At 45.8% G+C, this 22,731-nt stretch overlaps 1 protein-coding gene across 11 annotated transcripts in view; it reads right to left on the reverse strand.

Moving 5' to 3' along the window:
• Window positions 1-22,731, reverse strand: part of LOC105469096 (solute carrier family 39 member 11) — a 565,539-nt gene that overhangs the window by 295,894 nt on the left and 246,914 nt on the right. For 9 of the 11 annotated variants that reach the window (XM_071083524.1, XM_071083523.1, XM_071083528.1 and 6 more), the window contains one exon: window positions 16,041-16,185. In XM_071083524.1, the coding sequence (XP_070939625.1) occupies window positions 16,041-16,185 (145 nt within the window). The remainder of the gene's footprint in view (window positions 1-16,040; window positions 16,186-22,731) is intronic. The other 2 variants (XM_071083527.1, XM_071083520.1) reach the window with 1 other exon arrangement.

A 22,731-nucleotide genomic window follows, 5' to 3' on the forward strand; every position in this document is an offset into this window, starting at 1 on the left:
GAACCCACTCTCTGTTCATCGGCTGCCCCAGACTTTAGTGTGACATGATCCCTTCCCAAATGCGTCAAATAGACAGAGGAAGGCTGGGGAGCCATGGGCTCAGCTGCACGGCCCCCTCCCCAGGTGTCCTTGTTCTTGGCTCAAGGTTGAGGACTCTTGGAGCGTGACGAGAGTCTTAGCACGTTACTTGACCCAAACTTTCACACTGCACAACAAGCCTCTCTATAACTTCCCTGACCACTGGTCACCACAACTCTGCTTGAATCCTTTCACTGACAGGGAGCTCAGCCCACTGCATGACTCAAATGCTTACGACTTCAGCTTTCATCCTCTGATCTAAGATCTTGCTCTATCAACTCAGTAGAGGCAAGGGGGAAGATGAACAAAGTCCACTGTGACTAGTGAGCCATCAGCCATGCTCCTACCATATGCTGCGACTCAACCCCCAACCCCACGCCCTGCTCTCACGACAGACATGCATGTCTTCTACACCTCTCACTGCAATTCTCTATAATTTATCACATCGATTTTATAGTATATTTTTCCTTAACCTCACATTTGTGCCTATTTCTCTCGGGATTTATCTTTCCTCTTCTACCTGAGGAACAACCTGTTCTATTATTATTATTATTATTATTATTATTATTATTATGATACATTAAGTTCTGGGTTACATTTGCAGAATGTGCAGTTTTGTTACATGGGTATACACGTGCCATGGTGGTTTGCTGCACCCATCCACCCGTCACCTACATTAGGTATTTCTCCTAATGTTATCCCTCCCCTAGCCACCACCCCCCGCAGGCCCCAGTGTGTGATGTTCCCCTCCCTGTTTCCCTGTTTCCTGTTCCAAAGAAACAACCTGTTCTTTTGGCATGGATTCCTCTATATCCCTGATTCAGAGAGTGTTCGGACCCAAATGTGCTCAATGACTCAATGAGAATCCACACCTGAACCCAAACCTTCTCCAAAGTTTTCAATATGGGCATCAAAATCTCCACGATCTGGGCCAAAAACTTCCTACACATCCAGGCTCCATGAGCTCTTCGGCTATTTTTACTGTTGTCCGGACAGAATAACAACTAACATTCACTGAGAGCACACAATACACTAGGCACTATTCTAAGCATTTCACATGTATTCACTTAGCCTATCTTCCCCAAAACTCCAACTAGGTCTAGCAGCCGCTAAGGAGTCGAGTCAGAATTCAAACCCAGTAAGTCTGACTCCAGAACCTGTTCTCTGAACTCCAAATCTATACCATTTCTATATTGTGACATCTTTCGTGTCACTGGTGGCTTTTCAAATATGCACACCTTTCATCTACCGAAAACCTACAGATAACATCATACTCAGTATGAAACACTCAATGATTTTCCCCTAACATCAGAAATAAGACAAGACTGCTCTTACTCCTCCCTTCAACATTACACTACAAGTCTTAGCCAGTGCAATCAGGTAAGAAAATGAAATTAATAGTATACAGATTGAAAGGAGGACATACAACTGTCACTATGCACAGACATGACATAGAAAATTCCAAGGAATCTACCAAAAAACTCTTAGAACCAATGAATGAGTTTAGTGAGGTTGGAGGATACAGGGCTAGCACAGACAAAGTCAATTATATTTCTATATACTAGCAATGAGCAATTAGAAATTTAAAATACAGTATCATTTACAATAGTACCATAAAATACTTAGAGGTATAAATCTAACTAAACGTGTACAGCATGTACAATGAAGACCACAAAACACTGATAAAGGAAATCAAAGACGACTTTGGAGAATATACCATGTTCATAAAATGGAAAACTCTATATTTATTAAGATGTCAATTTTCTCCATATTGGTTTATGGATTCAGTGCAACCCCAGTCAAAACCCCACTGGGATTTGTTTTTTTGAGATGGAGTCTTGCTTTGTCGCCCAAGCTAGAGTGCAATGGTTCGATCTCTGCTCACTGCAACCTCCACCTCCCGGGTTCAAGCAATTATCTAGCCTCAGTCTCCCAAGTAGCTGGGATTACAGGCGTGCACCACCACACCCGGCTAAGTTTTGTATTTTTAGTAAAGATGGGGTTTCACCATGTTGACCAGGATGGTCTCGAACCCCTGACCTCAAGCAATCCACCTGCCTCGGCCTCCCAAAGTGCTGGGATTACAGGTGTGAGCCACGGTGCCTGGTGCCATTAGGATTTTTTTGTAGATATTGGCAAGCTGATTCTAAAATGTGAAAGGAGAAAGGATAGGCACAAAAACCAATGAATCAGAATGAAGAGTCCAAAAACAGAATCAAACAAATATGGCTGATGAACTTTTTACAAAAGCAAAAAGAAAACACAGTCTTTTCAATAAATGCTGCTGGGAAAATTTAACATCCATATGAAAAAAACTCAACCTTGAACTCTACCTGACACCATATTTTTTAAAAACCTCAAATAGATAGTAGACTTAAATGTAAAATGTAAAACTTTTAGAAAAAAAAACATGGGAGAAAACCTTTGCAAACTTGGGTTATGCAAAAAAATTCTTAGATACAGCACCAAAAGCACAATTATAAAACAAAAAAAAAAAAAAGAAAAACTGATAAATTGACAGTTCATCAGAATTAAAAACTTTCAATCTCCAAAGGCACTGTTGAGAAAGGGAAAGACAAGCCAGGGACTGAGAAAAAGAAATGCAAATCACATATCTGACAAAGGTCCTCCATGAAGAATACAGAAAAAGAACTCTAGGGGCCAGGCGCAGTGGCTTACACCTGAAATTCCAACACATTGGGAGGTTGAGGCAGGTGGATCACCCGAGGTCAGGGGTTCGAGACCAGCCTGACCAATATGGTGAAACCCGTCTCTATAAGAAATACAAAAATTAGCCAGGCATGGTGGCGTGTGCCTGTAGTCCCAGCTACTCGGGAGGCTGAGGCAGGAGAATTGCTTGAACTCGAGAGGTGGAGGCTGCTGTGAGCCAAGATTACACCACTGCACTCCAGCCTAGGCGACAGAGCAACACTCTATCTCAAAAAAAAAAAGAAAAAAAAAAAAAACTTCTCAAAACTCTCAAAACTCTACCATAATTAAACAAATGGATTAAAAAATAAGCAAAAGATTTTGACACCAAAGAAGATGTACAGATGGCAAGTGAGCATATGAAAAGATGCTCAACATCATTAGTCATTAGGGAAATACAAATGAAAGTCACGAGACCACTACTACACTCATTAGAACGGCTCCAATTTTCAAAACAAAACAAACAAAAACCTGACGAGGCCAAGGGCTAGTGAGGGTGCAGAGCAACTACAACTCTGCTGGGGCTGAAGAATAACATATCCACTTTAGAAAATGGTTTGGAGGCTTCCTATCACATGACCCAGCCATCTCACTCCCAGGTATTTACCCAGGAGAAATGTAAACATATCTTTACATAAAAGCCTGTATGCAAATATTGATAGATGTTGCATTCATAATTGCTGAAAAACCAGGAAACAACACAAATGTCCTTCAACTGGTGAAAGTAAACAAATTGTGGTGTATCCACACGATGGAATACTACTCAGCCTTAAAAAGGAACACACTATTGATACTTGCAACATAATGAAGTACTCTGAAATGCATGATGCCAAGTGAGATGACATTCTGAAAGAGGCAAAAACGTAGGGGCAGAGAACAGCTCAGAAGTTGCCAGAGGTTAAACAAAAGGGAAACAGGGATGGGTTGGGGGTAGGGTTTGACTACAAGGGGCCAAGAGGCAGCTCAAGGGAATTTGGGGAGGTGATGGAACTTTCCTATGGTGATGCTTACACAAATCTGTGCATTTCTTAAAAATTCATGGAACTGTACACTCCAAAAGAATGAGCTTTAAAATACAGTAATTTTTTAAAAATAAATTTTAAAAAATATTTATGCCCTTCATCACCTGAACAATTCTTGAAACAGCCACAAAGGCTGGGCATGGTGGCTCACACCTGTAATCCCAGCATTTTGGGAGGCCAAGGCAGGTGGATTGTTTGAACTAAGGAGTTTGAGACCAGCCTGGCCAACATGGCGAAACCCCGTCTCTACTAAAAAATACAAAAATCAGCCAGGCATGGTGGTACTAGCCTGTAATCCCAGCTACACAGGGGACTGAGGCACAAAAATCATTTGAACCCATAAGACAGAGGTTGTGATGGGCCGAGATCACACCACTGCATTCCACCCTGGGCGACAGAGCAAGACGCTGTCTCCAAAACAAACAAACAAAAAAGAAATGGCCATGAAGCTTGGACTGTCACAATTTGTATTTCATAGGGTTTTTGAGACAAAGTTGCACATTTTCCAAGATGATCCCAATGTGGTGTGTGGCTTATTACTAACGAACTAATGAATCCTGGCATCCTTGTTTTGGAGAGACCACAAGGTATAGCTACAGGTTTTGGCAGTATCTCATTTGAAAAAAAGTAAAAAAAAAAAAAAAAAAAGAAAAAAGAAAAAAAAAAAATTCCCCCTGGCAATTACCCTGGGAACAAACAGGAGATCCTAGGAAAGGCAATGGAAATTTGGAAGGCAAGTCTTGGCCTGGGCCTCACTTTCTTTATCCAAGGTGGTGGAGATGGCCTCTCTCTGGGGCAGGCAGGTCTGAAGACCTGAGAAAAACCAGACCTTGAACTCTACCTCTAAAGATGTGGAACTAAGTAAGAACCCAGCCCTGAAGCCAGACAGGGACTCTCCCTGGAAAACAGCAGTCCCCAGCCTTTTTGGCACCAGGGAGTCACTTTGTGGAAGATAATTTTTCTACAGATAGGAGGTGAGGGGTAGGGGATGGTTTCAGGATGAAACTGCTCCATCTCCGATCATCAGGCATTAGATTCTCATAAGGAGGGCGCAACCTAGATACCTCGTGTGTGTAGTTCACTACAGGGTTCATGCTCCTGTGAGAATCTAATGCTGCTGTTGATCCGGCCAGACTCAGAGCTCAGACAGTAATGCTCACTTGCTCACCACTCACCTCCCACTGCATAGCCCAGTTCCTAACAGGCCACGAACCCATACAGGTTTGCTACCCAGGGGTGGGGACCCCTGCTGTAGAGGGTCCTAAGAGGTCAGCAAGTGCCAGTGGGCTCTGAGGGCTGCCTTTGCCATGGCCAACTGATATCCTATTCTCTTTGTTATTTACTATATTTACTCAACCTCATGCCTTAAATAAAATCTCACTGGCAGTCGGGCACTTTGGTTCACGCCTGTAATCCCAGCACTTTGGGAGGCTGAGGCGGGTGGATCGCCTGAGGTCAGGAGTTCAAGACCAGCCTGACCAACACGGTGAAACCACCCCCCTCCCTGGTCTCTACTAAAAAAACACAAAAATTAGCCGGGCATGGTGGTGCGCGCCTGTAATCCAGGCTACTTGGGAGACTGAGGCAGGAGAATCGCTTGAACCTGGGAGGCGGAAGTTGCAGTGAGCCGAGATCGCGCCACTGCACTCCAGCCTGGGCAACAGAGCAAGAGTCTGTCTAAATAAATAAATAAAAATCTCACTGGCCAGCTGGCCTCAGAAGGGCTGTAAGGCAGTAAAGGCATGCTTTGCACTACAGAGGAGTTAGGAGAGCTGACCCACTAAGGCCAGCATGGTGCTGGGACCCACTTACATGATTATTAGTGGTTTATGCAGCTTTCATGCTGAACCATACAAAATGGCCCATATTTGTTTCCCCAGGAGATCCAAATCGCCTTAAAGGCACGTGTCTCCTGGTTTTATGTGTACAACAGGGTCTTCCCTATGGGAAAGGGCACAACCAACTCACTAAGATTGAGTTGAGCAAACCTCACCAAGGTCTGCTAAGGGTCAGTGTGGAGAAACCGCTAGGTGAGCCTGGTGTCCTGGGGAAAAGAGCAGAGACCTTCTGGCTCACCACATCTAAGAGCTGTAAGAGACCATCTCATGCACTTCCGGCCCCTGCCACCCTCCCGGAATGCCTCTGCCTCCCAGCAAGCTCAGGGTGAGTTTGTGTAATCAAGAAGGTGGCAGTCAGAGAGAGTGAGTTCTGTTTCAGAGACCTAAGCTGGGAGTTGCTGGCAAATCCCTGAACGTCCAGCTCCAAAATGTCATGACCCTCAAAATCATATTTCAACTCTGAAAATCATGTTTCCTTGAGACAACTGACTTCGTTTTCAGACATGCAGAGCTATTTTCTTTCTCTGGACCCAGGAGGGAAAATACACCAGAGAGATGAACGCAGATCAGAATGCTAGAATACATGCAACCCAGAGAGGAGACGGAGGGTTGAACAGGAAAAAGCAAACTCAGGTCGAGTGGAGCATATCACTGACTCCTTTCTTTAGGGAAGAGTTGCATGGGCCCCATCCCAAAGGTTAGGGCTGTTCTGTACTTCACACAGGTTCAAAGCCCAGTTCCACATCTTCCTCCTAACCCTTTCCTTCTCGAAGGCTGACTATTCCAGTAACTGCTGTCAATTTCCTCCCAGCTTCACAGGCTCAAATCCAGCCTTCTGTTCCTTATTAGGCACTTTTAGTAACGGGCAAGAGGTTGACAAGGGAGTGAATAAATGGAAAGGACTCTTAAAGATCTCAAAGTGCTCAAAACCAACGTGCCACCCTGTTGCGTCCCCAGAAGGAGCTTCTGCAAAAATAACTTCTGCAAAACAGAGTAAAAGAATAATATGAAAAGCGCCCAGGCTGTGTGACTTCAGACACAGACTCTTAAATCTTCGACTAATAAAAGCCTGGCAGGAATATCCTCATGAAGGCTGGTGCTACCCAAGCCACTCTTCCGTTCTGTTTCCCTAAAGCACATTAAAAACACATTTTCCAGTTTAATAGACTTACGAGCTGAAATGAATGTGTCAGAACGCTTATAAATATGATAGAACCTGCTAACCAAGCAAATGTTAAATTTTGCATAAGGAGACTGTATCCCTAACTCCTCAGTAGACAATGAATATTTCAAACGAAGCACCCGGCAGCTGCTCTAAGGGCTCCAGATGAATTAAGTGGGCTTTTATTACTGCCAGGAGTCGTCCTCTTGCTTCCTCTCATTTTATCCATCTTCCTCCTTTGTACAAGACAAACATGGCCCTTCAGACGAACCAAGCTCCTGAAGTCTGGTCATGGAGCGATCAGAGTATGGGGTTGGTCAAAGTACAGTGTTGAATATTGTCCCCCGCCAAAATTCATGTCCAGCCAGAACCTCAGAATATGACCTTACCTAGGCAGGGCACGGTGGCTCACGTCTATAATCCCAGCACTTTGGGAGGCCAAGGCGGGTGGATCACCTGAGGTCACGAGTTTGAAACCAGCCTGGCCAACATGGTGAAACCCCATCTCTACTAAAAATACAAAAATTAGCTGGGCGTGGTGGCGTACACTTGTTTCCAGCTACTCCAGAGGCGGAGGCGGGAGAATCGCTTGAACCCGGGAGGCAGAGGTTGCAGTGAGCTGAGATCGCGCCACTGCCCTCCAGCCTGGTGACAGAGTGAGGTACTGTCTCAAAAAAAAAAAAAAAAAGAATATGACCTTACCTAGAAATTGGGTATTTGCAGATGTGGTTACTTAAGAAGCTGTCATGCAGGATTAAGTGAGACCTAAATCCAATGACCGGTGTTTTTATGAGACAAAGGATAGGGAGTTTTGGACACAGACACACTTCACAGACACACACAGGGACGAAGGCCATATCACAACGTGGGCAGAGATTGAACTGATGCAGCTACAAGCCAAGAAATGCTGAGAGCCAAAAGAAGTTACAGAATTTCTCTAGAATTTTCAGTGAGAGTGTGGCTCTGCTGATACTTTGATTTCAGACTTCCGGCCTCCAAAACTGTAAAGGAATATATTTCTGCTGTTTTAAGCTACTCTGTATAGTACAAGATAATCATCTCTTCTCTGAAGGGACCAGAGTGTTTCAGATTTTTCAGATTTTGGAATATGTGCATGATTTTACCAGCATTATTTACCAGTTAAGCATCCCAAATCTGAAAATCTGAAATCCGAAATGTTTCAATGAGCATCATGTCAGCACTCAAAAGATTTTGGATTTGGGAGCACTTCAGATCTTGGATTTTCGGATTTGAGATGCTCAATTTGTACTTCATTGACAGCAACAGGAAACTTACACAGTCAGGAGAGAACTTCTACACATTCAGATGTGTATTGCAATTATTTCCCCAAAAGTTACCTAAGCCAACCGTTTCAGGTGACAGTGGAAGCGGTCATCCCTTTAACAGTGCCATCCCTTTAACTTCATGATAGCATAGATGTACACCTGCCACCAGTCTTAAAAGATGAGACTTAGAGCCATCTGACTTATTATTATTATTATTATTTTGAGACGGAGTTTCGCTCTTATCACCCAGGCTGGAGTACAATGGCACGGTCTCGGCTCACTGCAACCTCTATCTCCCAGGTTCAAGCGATTCTCCTGCCTCAGCCTCCCATGTAGCTGGGATTACAGGCATGTGCCAACACACCTGGCTAATGTTTGTATGTTTAGTAGAGATGGGTTTTCACCATGTTACCGAGGCTGATCTCAAACTCCTGACCTCATGATCCGCCCGTCTCGGCCTCCCAAACTGCTGGGAACACAGGAGTGAGCCACCGCGCCCGGCCCTGACTTTCTTTCTCGCTACTCTCTTTGAGTAACGTTTCAACTTCATTCTACTATTTTTTTATCCTGCATATTCTGCGTTCCCAGCCCATGCAGGTATGAGGCTAATGTAAGGAGGCAGCCATGCAGGGAGAGAATCTACAAAACAGAAACAAAGAGAACTCCTTTCTCCTGCCACCTGGAATTCCTTGAAGCTGAGTACTATCCACGGAAGACAACTTCTCAAAAAATTGTTCAGTGTGGCTATGGCCTGAATCATGTTCCCCTGCCTTCAAATTTCTATGTTGAAGTCCTAACGCCCGTACCTAAGAATGTAACTGTAAGGGAGATAGGATCTTTAATACGTTAATAAGGTTAAAATGAGGTCATTAGAGTGGATCCTAATCCAATATGACTGGTGTCCTTATAAGAAAAGGAGATCGGGACACCGACAGGCACAGAGGAAAGACCGCACTTTGGGAGGCCCAGGTGGGTGGATAGCTTGAGCCCTGGAGTTCAAGACCAGCCTGGGCAATATGGCAAAATGCCATCTCTACAAAAAATACAAAAATCAGCCAGGCATGGTGGCGCGCTCCTGTAGTCCCAACTACCCAGGGGGCTGAGGTGAGAGGATAGCTTGAGCCTAGGAGGTTGAGGTTACAGTGAGCCATGATCGCACCACTGCACTCCAGCCCGGGTGAGACAGTGAGACCTTGTCTCGATAAAAAGACAGACCAGTGAAGCCACAGGGAGATGACGGCCATCTACCAGCCAAGGAGAAAGGCCTCAGAAGAAACCGACCAATCTTGCCAACTATTAGGCTTGGACTTCCAGCCTCCAGAACTGTGAGAAAAATGAATTTCTGCAGTTTAAGCCACCAGTTTGTTGTATTTTGGCTACGGCAGCTCTAGCAAACACACACAAGTGCCAAATTGCCTCTAGCCTCATGTCACATGAAAGTTTGCTCTGAAATTACTGCCTGGCTTAGAAAATCAGGACTGTGTTTTTTTTTAAAAGGCAGAAGCAGATAAAGTGCTATCTGAGTGCTCCATATTAGGCCAAATAGAACCCTCTTCAGAAGCAGAAGACTCTAGAAACTGTACCCACCCTGATAACGTTCCCACGAGCTAGGACACTAACAGTCTCATGCCGTCTGCACAGAGCCCTGTCCAACAAGGTATTTCTGCATTGTTTATTTTATTTAATGTCCAGATGCGAAAAACCTTCTGGCAGTTATTATTATTGAGCCCTTTGCCCTCCTGCAAAATATTTTTGTGCAGCACATTTTAACTGCTGGTTTGCTTCATTCTCACTATTTATTTATTTGCGTATTTATTTATTTATTTATTGAGACAGAGTCTCACTCTGTTGCCCGGGCTGGAGTGCAGTGGCACCATCTCAGCTCACTGTAGCCTCTGCCTCCTGGGATTGAGTGATTCTCCTCCTACCTCAGCCGCCCAAGTAGCTGGGATTACAGGCATGTGCCACCATGCCCGGCTAATTTTTTTTTTTTTTTAAGTAGAGACAGGGGTTTTACCATGTTGGCCAGGCTGGTCTCAAACTCCTGACCTCAGGTGATCCACCCACCTCAGCCTCCCAAAGTGCTGGGATTACAGGTGCATTCTCACACTTTAAATGAAGAAACCCAGGTTACAGGCCCAGAAAGGAGGTAGCAGCCAGGGCCTGCCTATTTTTCAGTTCCTAGATAACTCTTCTCAATTGGGCCAAGACAAGATTTTAAACTCTCCCCTAACCAAACAGGTACAGGGGAAAAAAAATAAATTTAAAAAACTCTAATTGCCAAAACTACATGCCAAGAAATTATATCTTCATGAACTACTGTGAAAATATTCTTTCATTTTTAAAGATCTTACCAATAAAAAGTCAAAATAAATAACATCTCAGAGACTTCCCTAAACACATTATTTTGGAAACCTAGTTATAAACACTCAGAGTTTTTCCTAGGAGTGACACCTCACTCTCAATCAAATTTAAGATCACTAAATTTGACTGGAAGTATCAGTGACAAAAGGAACACGTCCTTCAGGAAGACACGGAAAGTTAGAAGATACAGAAAAAGAAAGGTAATAGGAACCGTGAAGCTGTTTAAATAAATCCTCTTTGCTTCCCTAGGCTTAGGCTACTCCAAGCAGTTTTAGTGCCAAGGAAAATCGGGAGTGGAATGTGTGTGGCTGAACTTACAGCGAGAACCAGCTGCTTCAGAGAAGACATTGCATCCCACACAGCCTGGCTACCCTCCCTAAGCCCCAATCGTTATGTCTAAAAATGCAATCCTCCAGAGGCTAGCCAGTGTGAAAACCCACCTATTGGGTTCACTGCTGAACTACAGAAACCGTTCCCAGTCAACAGACAAACTCATAAGCAGTAGTAAAACATGAAGTCAATGGCCAATACCTCCCTGTTCTTTAGTTCATCAAATCTTTTTCCAGAGGCACCTAAGGGAGGATGTTTAACAGGGAAAATGAGAGAAAGGGATGATGCCAAATACAAGATTAAAAGAGGACACTGAGATACCTGGAGAAGAGAGAGTATCTTGAGGAGGAAGACGGGGATCAAAGAGCACCTGAACTCCATCGTGTTCCCGAACAGGACAAGCCCTGGGGTTGCTGATCTGGGGATGGGCACTTGGGAAGCTTAAGCTAGAAAGGAAAATCATCTCCTGCAAGACCATGTCCACAGGAAGAGTGCCATGCAGCAAATCAGACGCAGAACCAATAAGGAATTCAAGATTTTAGAGTAGAAAACAAAGACACTTAGCTAATGGCTGGCGACAGCAGTTCTATCATCTATAATCCACTTGACATCAGCTTGGCATCAGTTTCATTTTGCAAAACATGGCTTCAATAATTGCATCAGATCTGCAAGGCTCTGTAGGTAGAATTCGTATTGCCAAGTGAATTTTCCTATAAGAATAGGACATTAAGAGAAAAATCTGTTTCTTACCTGAGTGTTGTACGGCTTACGCTTCCCTGACTTGAGTACCCATTCACTTTTTCCCCCAACACTTCGGAAAGATTTACAGAAAATGCACAGATGGCACCTCACAACTGAATAATCTCCTAAAGTAAATCCACCTCTTGCTCTACCAGAAAATAATGCCTTCTCCTGGTCTTTCCACAGACACACAAAATGATAGGCAATTCTTGTATGCTAATAGACCAATGAAATGCACCAATAATGATAGTGATGACAAAGTTCACTAGTGAAGAATATCTATAACTGCATCAGACCAATCTGGTTCAACTTTTATGTCACAAAGCTGTAAGCTGCTTTTCAGTTGCCATGGACCCTCAGGTCATGTAACCTCAGCATGCCCAGATGAACCAAGTGTAAAACCGCAGGGGGAACCTAAGTGCTGGGACAGAGGAGTGGGACTGAATTAAGAAGCGGACACCACATGACCAGATCCAGGATCCAATCAGATTGAACTCTGGCATCACCCCATGGCAGGATCCAATCAGATAATGCCTCCTAACATCACCTCATTGCAAGATCCAATCAGATCACACCTCATTACTTATGTTTATAAAACCCAACCCAACTCCTAGCTGAGGGAGAGAGATTTGGGCATTCCCTCCTGTCTCCCTGCCAGTTGACTTGACTCCCAATAAAGCTGTTCTTCTCTCAAAAGCCAGTGCCATGGTATTGGCCTCTGTGTGCGTCGGGCAGCAAGCCCATTGATGTTTGGTAACATTTCAACTTCCTCCCCCAGAACATACTGCATATTTAAATGAGGCAATTAACAATTAGTAAGAGAATCAACTGATTCACTTTTAACTACCTTCTCTTTAGCCTACATAGGATGTTACGAAGAAAAGAAAAAAAGCGGCCGGGCGAGGTGGCTCAAGCCTGTAATCCCAGCACTTTGGGAGGCCGAGACGGGCGGATCACGAGGTCAGGAGATCGAGACCATCCTGGCTAACACCGTGAAACCCCGTCTCTACTAAAAATACAAAAACTTAGCCGGGCGAGGTGGCAGGCGCCTGTAGTCCCAGCTACTCGGGAGGCTGAGGCAGGAGAATGGCGTGAACCCGGGAGGCGGAGCTTGCAGTGAGCTGAGATCCGGCCACTGCACTCCAGCCTGGGTGACAGAGCGAGACTCCGTCTCAAAAAAAAAAAAAAAAGAAAAGAAAAGAAAAAAAGCTCAACTTGACAGCTGAGTGGGGACAACTGAGACAGAGAAGCCCAAGATCTTGAACAACACTGGGGGTATGGAGCCATCTGGGGTGTGATGAAATATAACCTATAGTCCCCTTGCCTTTCAAACACACACACACATACACACACACACACACACACACACACACACACACACACATTGCATAAAATGTCAAGAGGCTCGTGAGCCCTTTGGTACTCATGCATGGAGCCCAGATATAAAGAACTCCTGGCCTGATTTCTAGAATTTACTCAACAATATAACTGTCCACACAGATGTAGATACTAAAATGTTCTATGCCACATTCTTTGTAATAGCAAAGCATCAGAATTAACCTCATGGGCATCCAGAGGGGGCTAATTAGGTAGCATCATGGCCAACAACAAGAATGGGATGGATCTATGAGAGCCACAGGAGACAAATACCCAAGGGTGCAAAACACAATACAGAACAATGGGTCAGGTGTGATTATATAAACATAATAATTCTGAAAGGATGCACAAGAAACTAGAAACGATGCTTGTGTCTGAGATGGGGGGACTGGACCATAAGGGATTTGAAGGTGGAAGGAAAATTACTTTTAACCCCTGTCATTATATTTTTAATTAAAAGAAAGCTAACTGGAGATGGATGGATGGATGGATGGATGGATGAACGGACGGGAGAGAGAATGAAAGAAAGAGAGACTGATAGATTTAAAGGAACTTCTTCTGGTCTACCTAAGTCCCAAAATATCCCCAGCCTTGAGAATAGCTGATATCAGAAAACATTGCACACTAAGACATAAATGGGAAAGTATCTCATAAATGCTTTTCCCAGCTCAGGCTGCCGTCACTGCTGCCGCTCCTCAGAGCAGCTGAACTCCTCTCCCAGAGTGTGGCCTTTCTAGCTCTTCCTCTGGCCGAACCAATTATGGGGCATTACAACAGCAGCACCAATATTATGTTTTAAAGGCTAATGTTATTCACTAAATACCCATTAAACCAATCTCCTTGCTCCATTTACAGCAAGCTTAAGGGCAAATCCAGATGGTACAAATAATGCATATTCAGGCTCCATCTGCATGAAGCCAGTCATCAAATAGCCATTATCAGTGTTGGAGTCCTCAGCTGCCTGACACCCACAGGTGTGTCCAAGTGAGAAGAACAGCAACCTTTCAAGAGATGGCTGGGAGATCATCTCTGTGCTTCCCCAAGAGCCTGCATATGCCTTTGTAGCTGAACAGCTAGCAACGGTTACAAGGGTTGCTTGGTAACCTGGTAACAGGCTGTGCCTAGTGCCTAGTGTTCTGGAGCAGGGGACAGGATTACATCTCCCTCCCACACACCTCATTCCCCCACCATATAACTCTGGGTTGGCCAAGACCCAGGAGTCCCCAGAGGCTGTTCTGCAGAGCCAACTCCCCTGACCCTGTCCCTGGCTGTGGCTCCACTGGAAAATGTCCATCCAAGGGTTTGCCAATTTTTACCTTTTTTGATTGACAGGCACTGAATTCACTGCACCACCTTCCCCCGACCCCACCAGCCCATGGCCCTGAAGATAAAAATATCGGATAAAGTCTGGCCAACTTTTATATCCTAAAGAAGGCTCAGAATCAGGATTGTAAGGTCTTCAAAGGGGCACCCAGGAGCCCAGCGCAGTCATGTTAGTGAAAATAGACAGAAAAGGCCTGTGGCCTTGTGTTCAGGACTCAGCATGAAAAATGACAAGTTTTACTTGAATACAGTGCTCTACTGTGTCACCAGACAGTCCTTGACTATGTTCCAGTAAAAAGAGAAGATGACACCTAAGGCGTTCTGATGAGTAAAAGTGACAAGTGTGATTGGAGGCAGGAGGAAGATTTGTCGTTCTAACCCTCCATCATTCAAGCTCACATTGGATGAAATTTTTACTTCCTGGTTCCATCCCACATAGGAAGGTGTGGGAGGCAGTGAGGATTAACCCAAGTGGAGAAGACATTTGAGTTCTCCATGAATAATTCATGCAGGACATAATCTGAACACAGATATCGGAGCCCTGGTTGCAGCATAGCTGTAACTTTTGTACATTTGCTCTCCCTAAGGGCTAGAGATCATCTTAGCATAGAGATGGCAAAAAGATCCAATTAAAATGCTAGCATGGAAATGGGAAAGGACTGTTCTCCCTGTAATCACTCCTGTGAACGCAGTGACCGGTCACCAATTTGTTTTTCCTTAATTCACTCAGGAGAGCGCTCCACATAAGTGAGGAGGGGCCCATTCTCCACAGCATCTTGGCGTGGTTTTCGTCCCCAGGGTCTTGCAGGATTAAATGAGGGAACTTCTTACATAAATCCAAAGGGGAAAAAAAGGCATCCAACTCTCCTCATGCTCCTTGGCCCTTAAACTAGCCAAGTGCCCTTAGTAAACAATGAGGGGCAAGAAGGAGAGGGTCTGACCGTGAGGTTGGAAAACAACCTATTGCATTCCTTCTTCAACGACGTCTCAAAGGGCAACAGTCCACTCTGCCTCTCTCCCGACTGAGCTTCAGTAATTGCTATCTGATTCCTCTTGAGGGACGCGTTCCCTCTAACTCTGAGAAAAGGCATGACTATGCTCTCAGCGTCTTTAGCTTTTCTGGCTCCAAATTGAATCAGTGAGATAAACATCCACAGTTGGCCGGGTGCGGTGGCTCATGCCTGTAATTCCAGCACTTCGGGAAGCCAAGGCGGGCAGATCTCCTGAAGTCAGGAGTTCAAGACCAGCCTGGCCAAATTGGTAAAACAGCATCTCTACTAAAACTACAAAAAATTAGCCATGCGTGGACCTGTAGTCCCAGCTACTTGGGAAGTGGAGGCAGGAGAATCCCTTGAACCTGAAAGGTGGAGGTTGCAGTGAGCCGAGATCGCGCCACTGCACTCCAACCTGAGCGACAGAGCAAGACTCCCTCTCGAAAAAGAAAAAAAAAAAAAATCCACAGCAGTCTCCCCGGGTAAATCAAAAAGATGTAAATTACAACACAAATGAAAAGGAGTATTCAGAGTTCAAGCCCCATCCCCATCATCACAGGTGACCCCTCTGTCCACCTGTGCAAGTTGAAAACATGATCAAAAGGTACCGTTACCTCCTGTAGACTAAGCATGTGGTTTGGACAACAAATGAGAAATGAAGGTTCTGGGCCAGATGCCAGTTTAGCTCCAGGCAGTCGTAGGGTGAGTGATTCAGAGGGACAGGACAGTGCCTGGCATTTCTCTCACTATTCATCCTACCACCAGCCCCCACGTCCATATTGCCTGACTCAGCTCAGCGTCTGCAGCAAAGAGCTTGCCTGAAAGAAGCCCAGCTCTACCTATCCGGATGGAAAGTTCACTCTCAGGGAAGAGCAGCGCGGGACCCTCAGGATCAGACTTCTTCTTCATCAACGTAGCGCCGAAGTTCAGGGCCAGGGCCGTCTGGGGGTCTTCTGCTGCACCCTGAAACAAGAAGCAGTCACATCACTATAGCACCACTACTATGTGAATTCCCCACATGCTCCTGGCTCACAGGCACCGAGGCAACTTGCCGATCTCTACCAAGACCACCACAGCTGAGCCAGTCCTCCGGCCAACCCAGTGGCCAGGCCAAGCTGTGTCTTCGGGAAGATGACAAACTTTCTAGGTATAGGACTTCAGTGGTTACAAAAAAAGAAAAAACAACACGATCTAAAAAGTCAGTGCTGATGCTAAAAATGGGGAAAATATACACCAGGAAAGACGGGGGCTCAAACACCAAAACCCCACTGCAAGCATCACTGCCGCACACACACAAAACCCCACTGCAAGCGTCGTCACCGCCAGGCAAATGAGCAAAGAAGTTGGCTCCTGATCTATCAAAAGAAGTCCGTGTGGCAGGTTCACATGAATGGCAGCCTCAGTAGAGGAACCACGGTCAACTTACTTAGGAATTCACCATCTCCACATCTTCACGTGTCTTATGAGATCAAAAGAGGAGATCCAAACAAAAGCATCTCCAAGGGCCGGGTGCGGCGGCTCACGCCTGTAATCCCAGCACTTTGGGAGGCCAAGGCGGGTGGATCACGAGGTGGGGAGATCGAGACCATCCTGGCTAACGTGGTGAAATCCCATCTCTACTAAAAATACAAAAAATTAGCTGGGCGAGGTGGCGGGTGCCTGTAGTCCCAGCTACTCGGAGGCTGAGGCAGGAGAATGGCGTGAACCCGGGAGGCGGAGCTTGCAGTGAGCCGAGATCGCGCCACTGCATTCCAGCCTGGGCGACAGAGCGAGACTCCGTCTCAAAAAAAAAAAAAAAAAAAGCATCTCAAAGGAAGGAAGCAGTGCGAGTTGCAGAGAATGCACACATATTTAGAGTGAATCCAGAGGACCTTAAAACAATCATGTCATTCTTCTGCTTTATCCTAACTAGTTAAGCACTGATCAGTTTGATCGTTTCTCATTAACCAGGCAAAATCGTCCACTTGATCCTCACGTTAATTTGACAAATATTAATTAACTGCCAACTCTGTGGCTATTTAGTGAACGAGACACAGTCTCTTCTGAAGCTTGTGTTCTGCTTAGGAGTAAATAAATGAACCCATAATGGGGTGGTAAGCTTCTCTTCCAAAGGCATCTTCTGGAAGCCCCAAGCCCGCTGACCACTTACAGATGCACAGGATCTCAACAGGAACAACGAGGCAGAGGACAGACTCAACCAACTACACAAGCACCTCCACTTTCACCCAAACGCCTCAAAGCTAAGGGAAGGGAGGCAGAATCATCTCAATCGGCAAAAACTAGTAGATATTTCTTGAAAACTAGGTGTCTCTGTCCGTTCAGGCTGCCATAAAATAAAATATTATCAACTGGGCAGCTTGTTTTTTTTGTTTGTTTTTGACAGAGTTTTACTCTGTCACCCAGGCTGGAGTGCAGTGGTGCGATCTCAGCTCACAGCAACCTCCGCCCCACCGTGTTCAAGCGATTCTCCTGCATCAGCCTCCTGAGTAGCTGGGGTTACAGGTGCTCACCACCACGCCCGGCTAATTTTTGTGTTTTTAGTGGAGATAGGGTTTCACCATGTTGGCCGGGCTAGTCTCGAACTCCTGACCTCAAGTGATCCACCTGCCTCGGCCTCCCAAAGTGCTGGGATTACAGGCGTGAGCCACTGATCCCAGCCAGCTTTTAAACAACAGAAATGTACCACAGTTACTGGAGGCAGGAAATTCCAATCAAGGTACCAGCAGAGTCAGTGACTGGTGAGAGCCTGCTTCTTGCTTCACGACGGCACAGGTTAACTATGGAAGGGGCAACGGGTCTCTTTCACGCGTCTTTTATTACGGCATTAATCCCACACATGAGGGTTCTATCCCCTTAATCCAATGATCACCCAAAGGTCCCGCCTCCTAATACAATCACTGTAGCGGTTAGGATTTCAACATAGGCATCCTGAGGGGACGCAAACGTTTTCAGGCCACAGCACCAAGCAAAATTAGGTCCAAACAAACAGAAGTTTTCATTTAAAATATGTGTCTCTGATACAGGAGAGGAGAGAGCTTATAATCTAATCACATAAATGCATCCATTTATTTAAAAAAAATACTAAAACAATTTTCTTGGATTAGTTCCTTTCATGAAGGAATCTCACAAAAGGGATACCAGGCTGCTGTGACTCACACACACACACACACACACACACACACACACACACACACACACACACACATCTTTTTTCATTGTCATGATCAGAGTTAAGAAAGAGAACCTAATGATTCAGAACTTTTATTTCATTATCTGCTTCCAACCAAATGTTGAAAATGAACACACAAGCCCTTCCTCCCATCTGTTCTCATTTGTCTAGACATCACTATTGTCATCATTTATTTGCGATGTCCTCTATGAACGTCCTTTAAGAAAGGTGCCAACGCCCCCATTTAACTTTGTTTAAACGAAAGCCCCAAAAAAGCCTCCTGCCCCTCTTTGAGCTACCCTTGTACAAGTTTTCAGGCCCCTTTGGGTATCCACCTCTTCTGTCACATAGAGGCAGCTGCCCTGCAGTATCACGGTCAAGGTAGACCTACAGATGGCCAGAATCCTGGGAACAGAGAGGCTTTGGGAAGGCCAGTCTCTGCCTCTTCAGAAACCCCCCTCCCTAACCCTGCTGACACCTGGTGTCTGTGTGATATGCCACAGGCCATGGAGTCACAGCTCTGTTTGTTTATATGCTTTAATTATTTCTAATTCTACATCTCCTGCTGACATCCGAGGAATCATTGCAGCAATAAAAGATATGCTTCACTATAGTATGTCAGCTGATTTTCCTTCCTTTGTCTTCTTTCTTTTTATAATGTGATTGATGCGTAACTGGGGGAAGGAATAGAAGGAGAACCATTTCATTACAGCAGAAATGCCACAGCATTAATACGCTTTAAGCTGCAACTGTGTATATGATTGAAGCCCGTCTGGTAAGGTGCAGCTTGCAGAGACCCTGGTTTTCATTTAGAACATTTGTTTTCGATTATGTGATTTTTGTTCCCTGCAACCCAGAGGACATTGAGCACTGGGCATTTTGGAATGTCATAACTGGGGGGCTGAGGATGCTGCTGGTATCTCTAGTGGGTAGAGACCATGGATGCTATGAAACATCCAACAATGCATAGGACAGCCCCCACAACAGAGAATGAGCCAGGGCCAGGCACAGTGGCTCATGCCTATAATCCCAGCACTTCTGGAGGCCAAGGCAGGAGGATCACTTGAGCCCAGGAGTTCGAGACCAGCCTGGGCAACATAGTGAGGCCCCATTTCTTAAAAAAAAAAAAAATTAGCTAGGTATGATGGCACATGCCTGTAGTCCCAAGCTACCTGGGAGGCTGCAGCAGGAGGACTGCTTAAGCCCAGGAAGGCGAGGCTGCAGTGGGCCAAGACTGCGCTACTGCACTCCAGACTGGGCAACACAGAGTGACCCTGTCGGGAAAAAAAAAAAAAAAAAAAGCCAGCAAAACATCTACAGTGCTGAGCTTAAGATACCTGCTTTAGAAATAATTCGGATGATCAATCAGGACGCCACAGCTCCCTGTAATGCTGGAAACTCACATACCCTCTTTTTACTGTAAAGAGAAGACTTTTGCTAGTTTCTCTAGGAAGACTCCCTGCCCACCTTCATGCATTCCATAAATTTCTATTAAGCGTCAACTCTGTATCAGAGCTGCTCCGGGTACTGGCAATTCAAAAAAGCCATGTCTCCTATCCTCAGGAATCCTACGTTCTCCTCCAAGAGACAGATAATAAACCCATCATAATAAACTAAAAAATAAGAGCTCCAGGTAGTGATAATGCCAAAAGAAAAATAAGCCATATCTGTAATGGACAGCCATCCTAGAACATTGCCTGGCACAAACCAGAACCCAGCCCATAAAATACAGGCTGGGTTCTGGTTTGTGCCAGGCAATGTTCCAAGCATTTTACATGTACTAGCCCATTATTAACTGTAAAGATGGAGCGTTCCTTTAGGGAAGATGCTGAGAGAGGTCTTTGTGGGAAGATGGTATTTGTTCTTCCCTTATTTTCAGGTCTTTGCCCAAACACTGACTCCCTCTTCCCCTCCAACTCTTTTCGCCTTTCTATCAATCTTTGCTCTGTGGGTTGCAGTGTTTTAGGGGCAGGGAGAAGGGCACTAAGAAAATCCCATCCTAACTTCACTTAGAAGCTGCCCTTTTAAAAGCTAGACAGAGATCCAGTGTCTCCACCTGTACCCCCTCCCACCTGTACCCCCTCCTTCCCCCATGTGCTCCATCCAACATTTAGCCTTCAGAACAACCAGGGTCAGCTATGCGGTGTGGGAGCCGCAGAGAGTATCTCCGGAGTAACGCCAAGGACAGCTCCTTCGCTATCTCCACACCTGGCAACACCTCCACACGCCTCTGATCCCAGGCACTGGCCTCCCAGGGCTCTTTTTAGACACCTTTCCAGGATTCTCAACACTCCCCCAGCTCTCAATTATTGATAGGGAAGAGGAATACATCCCTCTGAATTTCAAAAAACAGCGTGGAGGGAGATGCCAAGCTCTGCTTTGCTAGCTTTATCATCGTGTCCCTGGTGTGGGGGGAGACTCAGAAGTCCCACTGTGGCAAAGTGGCTCCCAACCTGCTGGGCTGACACGCCATCGCCTCCCCCCACCCCCCCATGCAGCCCCATCTGCTCACTGGGCATGGGGACTGCAGGCGGGGGGAACTGGAGCTCTTTACCAGGAAGCCTTAAATAAATACAGCCTTGGCCTGTGCAGGAGGAACCACGGTCCTCAGGGAGAAATTCCTTCTCTACGTCCCTCTCTTCTTTACTTGATACTGTTCTTTACATTTCTGGTTTGGTTTGGTTTGATTTGGTTTTCATCTCTGCAATGCCTTTCTATCCACGTTACCTCACTCAATCCTTGTAGCCCCGCAAGGTTGGCAAAGTGCGAGCGTGATCCTTCTTAGGGCAAACACGTGACCATTGCAAGCTGTTCTTGACTTTCCACAGCAGCCCCAACAGTCTGCTCTGCTGCCCATCAGAGGGTCAGTGAGTCACTCTTTCCGGTCTCCACAACACACAGTGCTTCAGGGAGGCCTCCAGGGCTTTGAATAGTTCAAGTGTGCTATGTCACCTTGCAGCTCCCAAATGTCAAGTGTCAAATACGAGGGCTCTTTCTCCAGCTGCAAGGTCACCCCCTCTTCTTCTCCACTGTTTCCTCTCCTGAGTCCCTTTCCCTGTCCTTCTTCCCACATCCCCATCCACTCCAAATCCAGCTCAGTACCGAAAGCAGGGCGTGGGCCAATGGTGGCACAAGGTACCACCCACCCACCACCCAGGACTACGGAACTTGAGACTCCCGTCCTCTTAGGATGGAATTATTATCATAATGATTCTTCTTGGTGTGGGGCCAATCCCTGGCTCAGAAAAAACAGCACAACTTCCACCCACTTTGGAAAGGCCATGCAGAAAGGCAGGAGCTGGAGAAGAAGGATAGCACTTTCCAGAAAAAAAAAAAAAAAGAGAGAGGAAGTAGAGAGAAAGGAAAAGAAAGATGATGAAATAATGTGAAGGAGGAGAGGCGGGCAGGAGGTAGGGAAGCAGCCCTGCAATATGCCTTACATTAAACAAAAAAGGCTTCACAAAACAATACATACATCTCCTTCGAGAAATAAAATCCTGGGGCTGTGCAGTGTCGCCTGCTGTCCCAGGCAGGAGAGCAACTGCTGGTGGCTGATGGCTCCAGATTCCCCCAAAAGAAACAAGTCACCTGAGAAACAGGCCACAGCATCACTGAAGGGACACAGCTGTCTGCATATTAAGTCTACAAGGGTGAACTAAGGCCCCCCTCTGCAAAGCACATTGGGTGTCCTAGCACTACAGACCCTGCAGCCTTCAAAACTTGCTGCAAGCGGCTTGGTGCATCTGCTCCAAGTCCCAGGACCAACCTTCAATAGGTCTTAAGTCCCATCACCTCCTCTCTGGCTCTTCCTCTCTGGGGTGAGTCATTGCTACTAACAACTGTATCCGAGGATGGCAAAGCAGAGCAACGTGTGATGCTTGCCAGCGTCTGGGAGGCAAACCTGACCTCCGCCAAACCCGCACACACCTTCTATCACATGGATTCAGGATCAGGGAGCTCTGCTCATTTTTTTTCTGAAGCTTCATTCAACAAGGACTGTGATGGCCCTGTACTTCGCTGGCCCATGGAGGGCAGTCTCTTCATTTTTTTAAATTCTGCATTTGTTATTTTTATTTTTGAGAGACGGAGTCTCACTCTGTTGCCCAGGCTAGAGTGCAGTGGTGTGATCTTGGCTCACTGCAACCTCTGCCTCCCTAATTAAAGTGATTCTCCTGTCTCAGCCTCCCAGGTAGCTGGGATTACAGGTGCCCACCACCATGCCTGACTAATATTTGTATTCTTAGTAGAGACGGGGTTTCACCATGTTAGCCAGGCTGGTCTCAAACTCCTGACCTCAACTGATCTGAGGGAGGCAGTCTCTTTAATTGAAGCTTGTCAAC

The sequence above is a fragment of the Macaca nemestrina genome, chromosome 17 (genome assembly GCF_043159975.1).
Source record: "Macaca nemestrina isolate mMacNem1 chromosome 17, mMacNem.hap1, whole genome shotgun sequence".
NCBI classification, from domain to species: domain Eukaryota; kingdom Metazoa; phylum Chordata; class Mammalia; order Primates; family Cercopithecidae; genus Macaca; species Macaca nemestrina.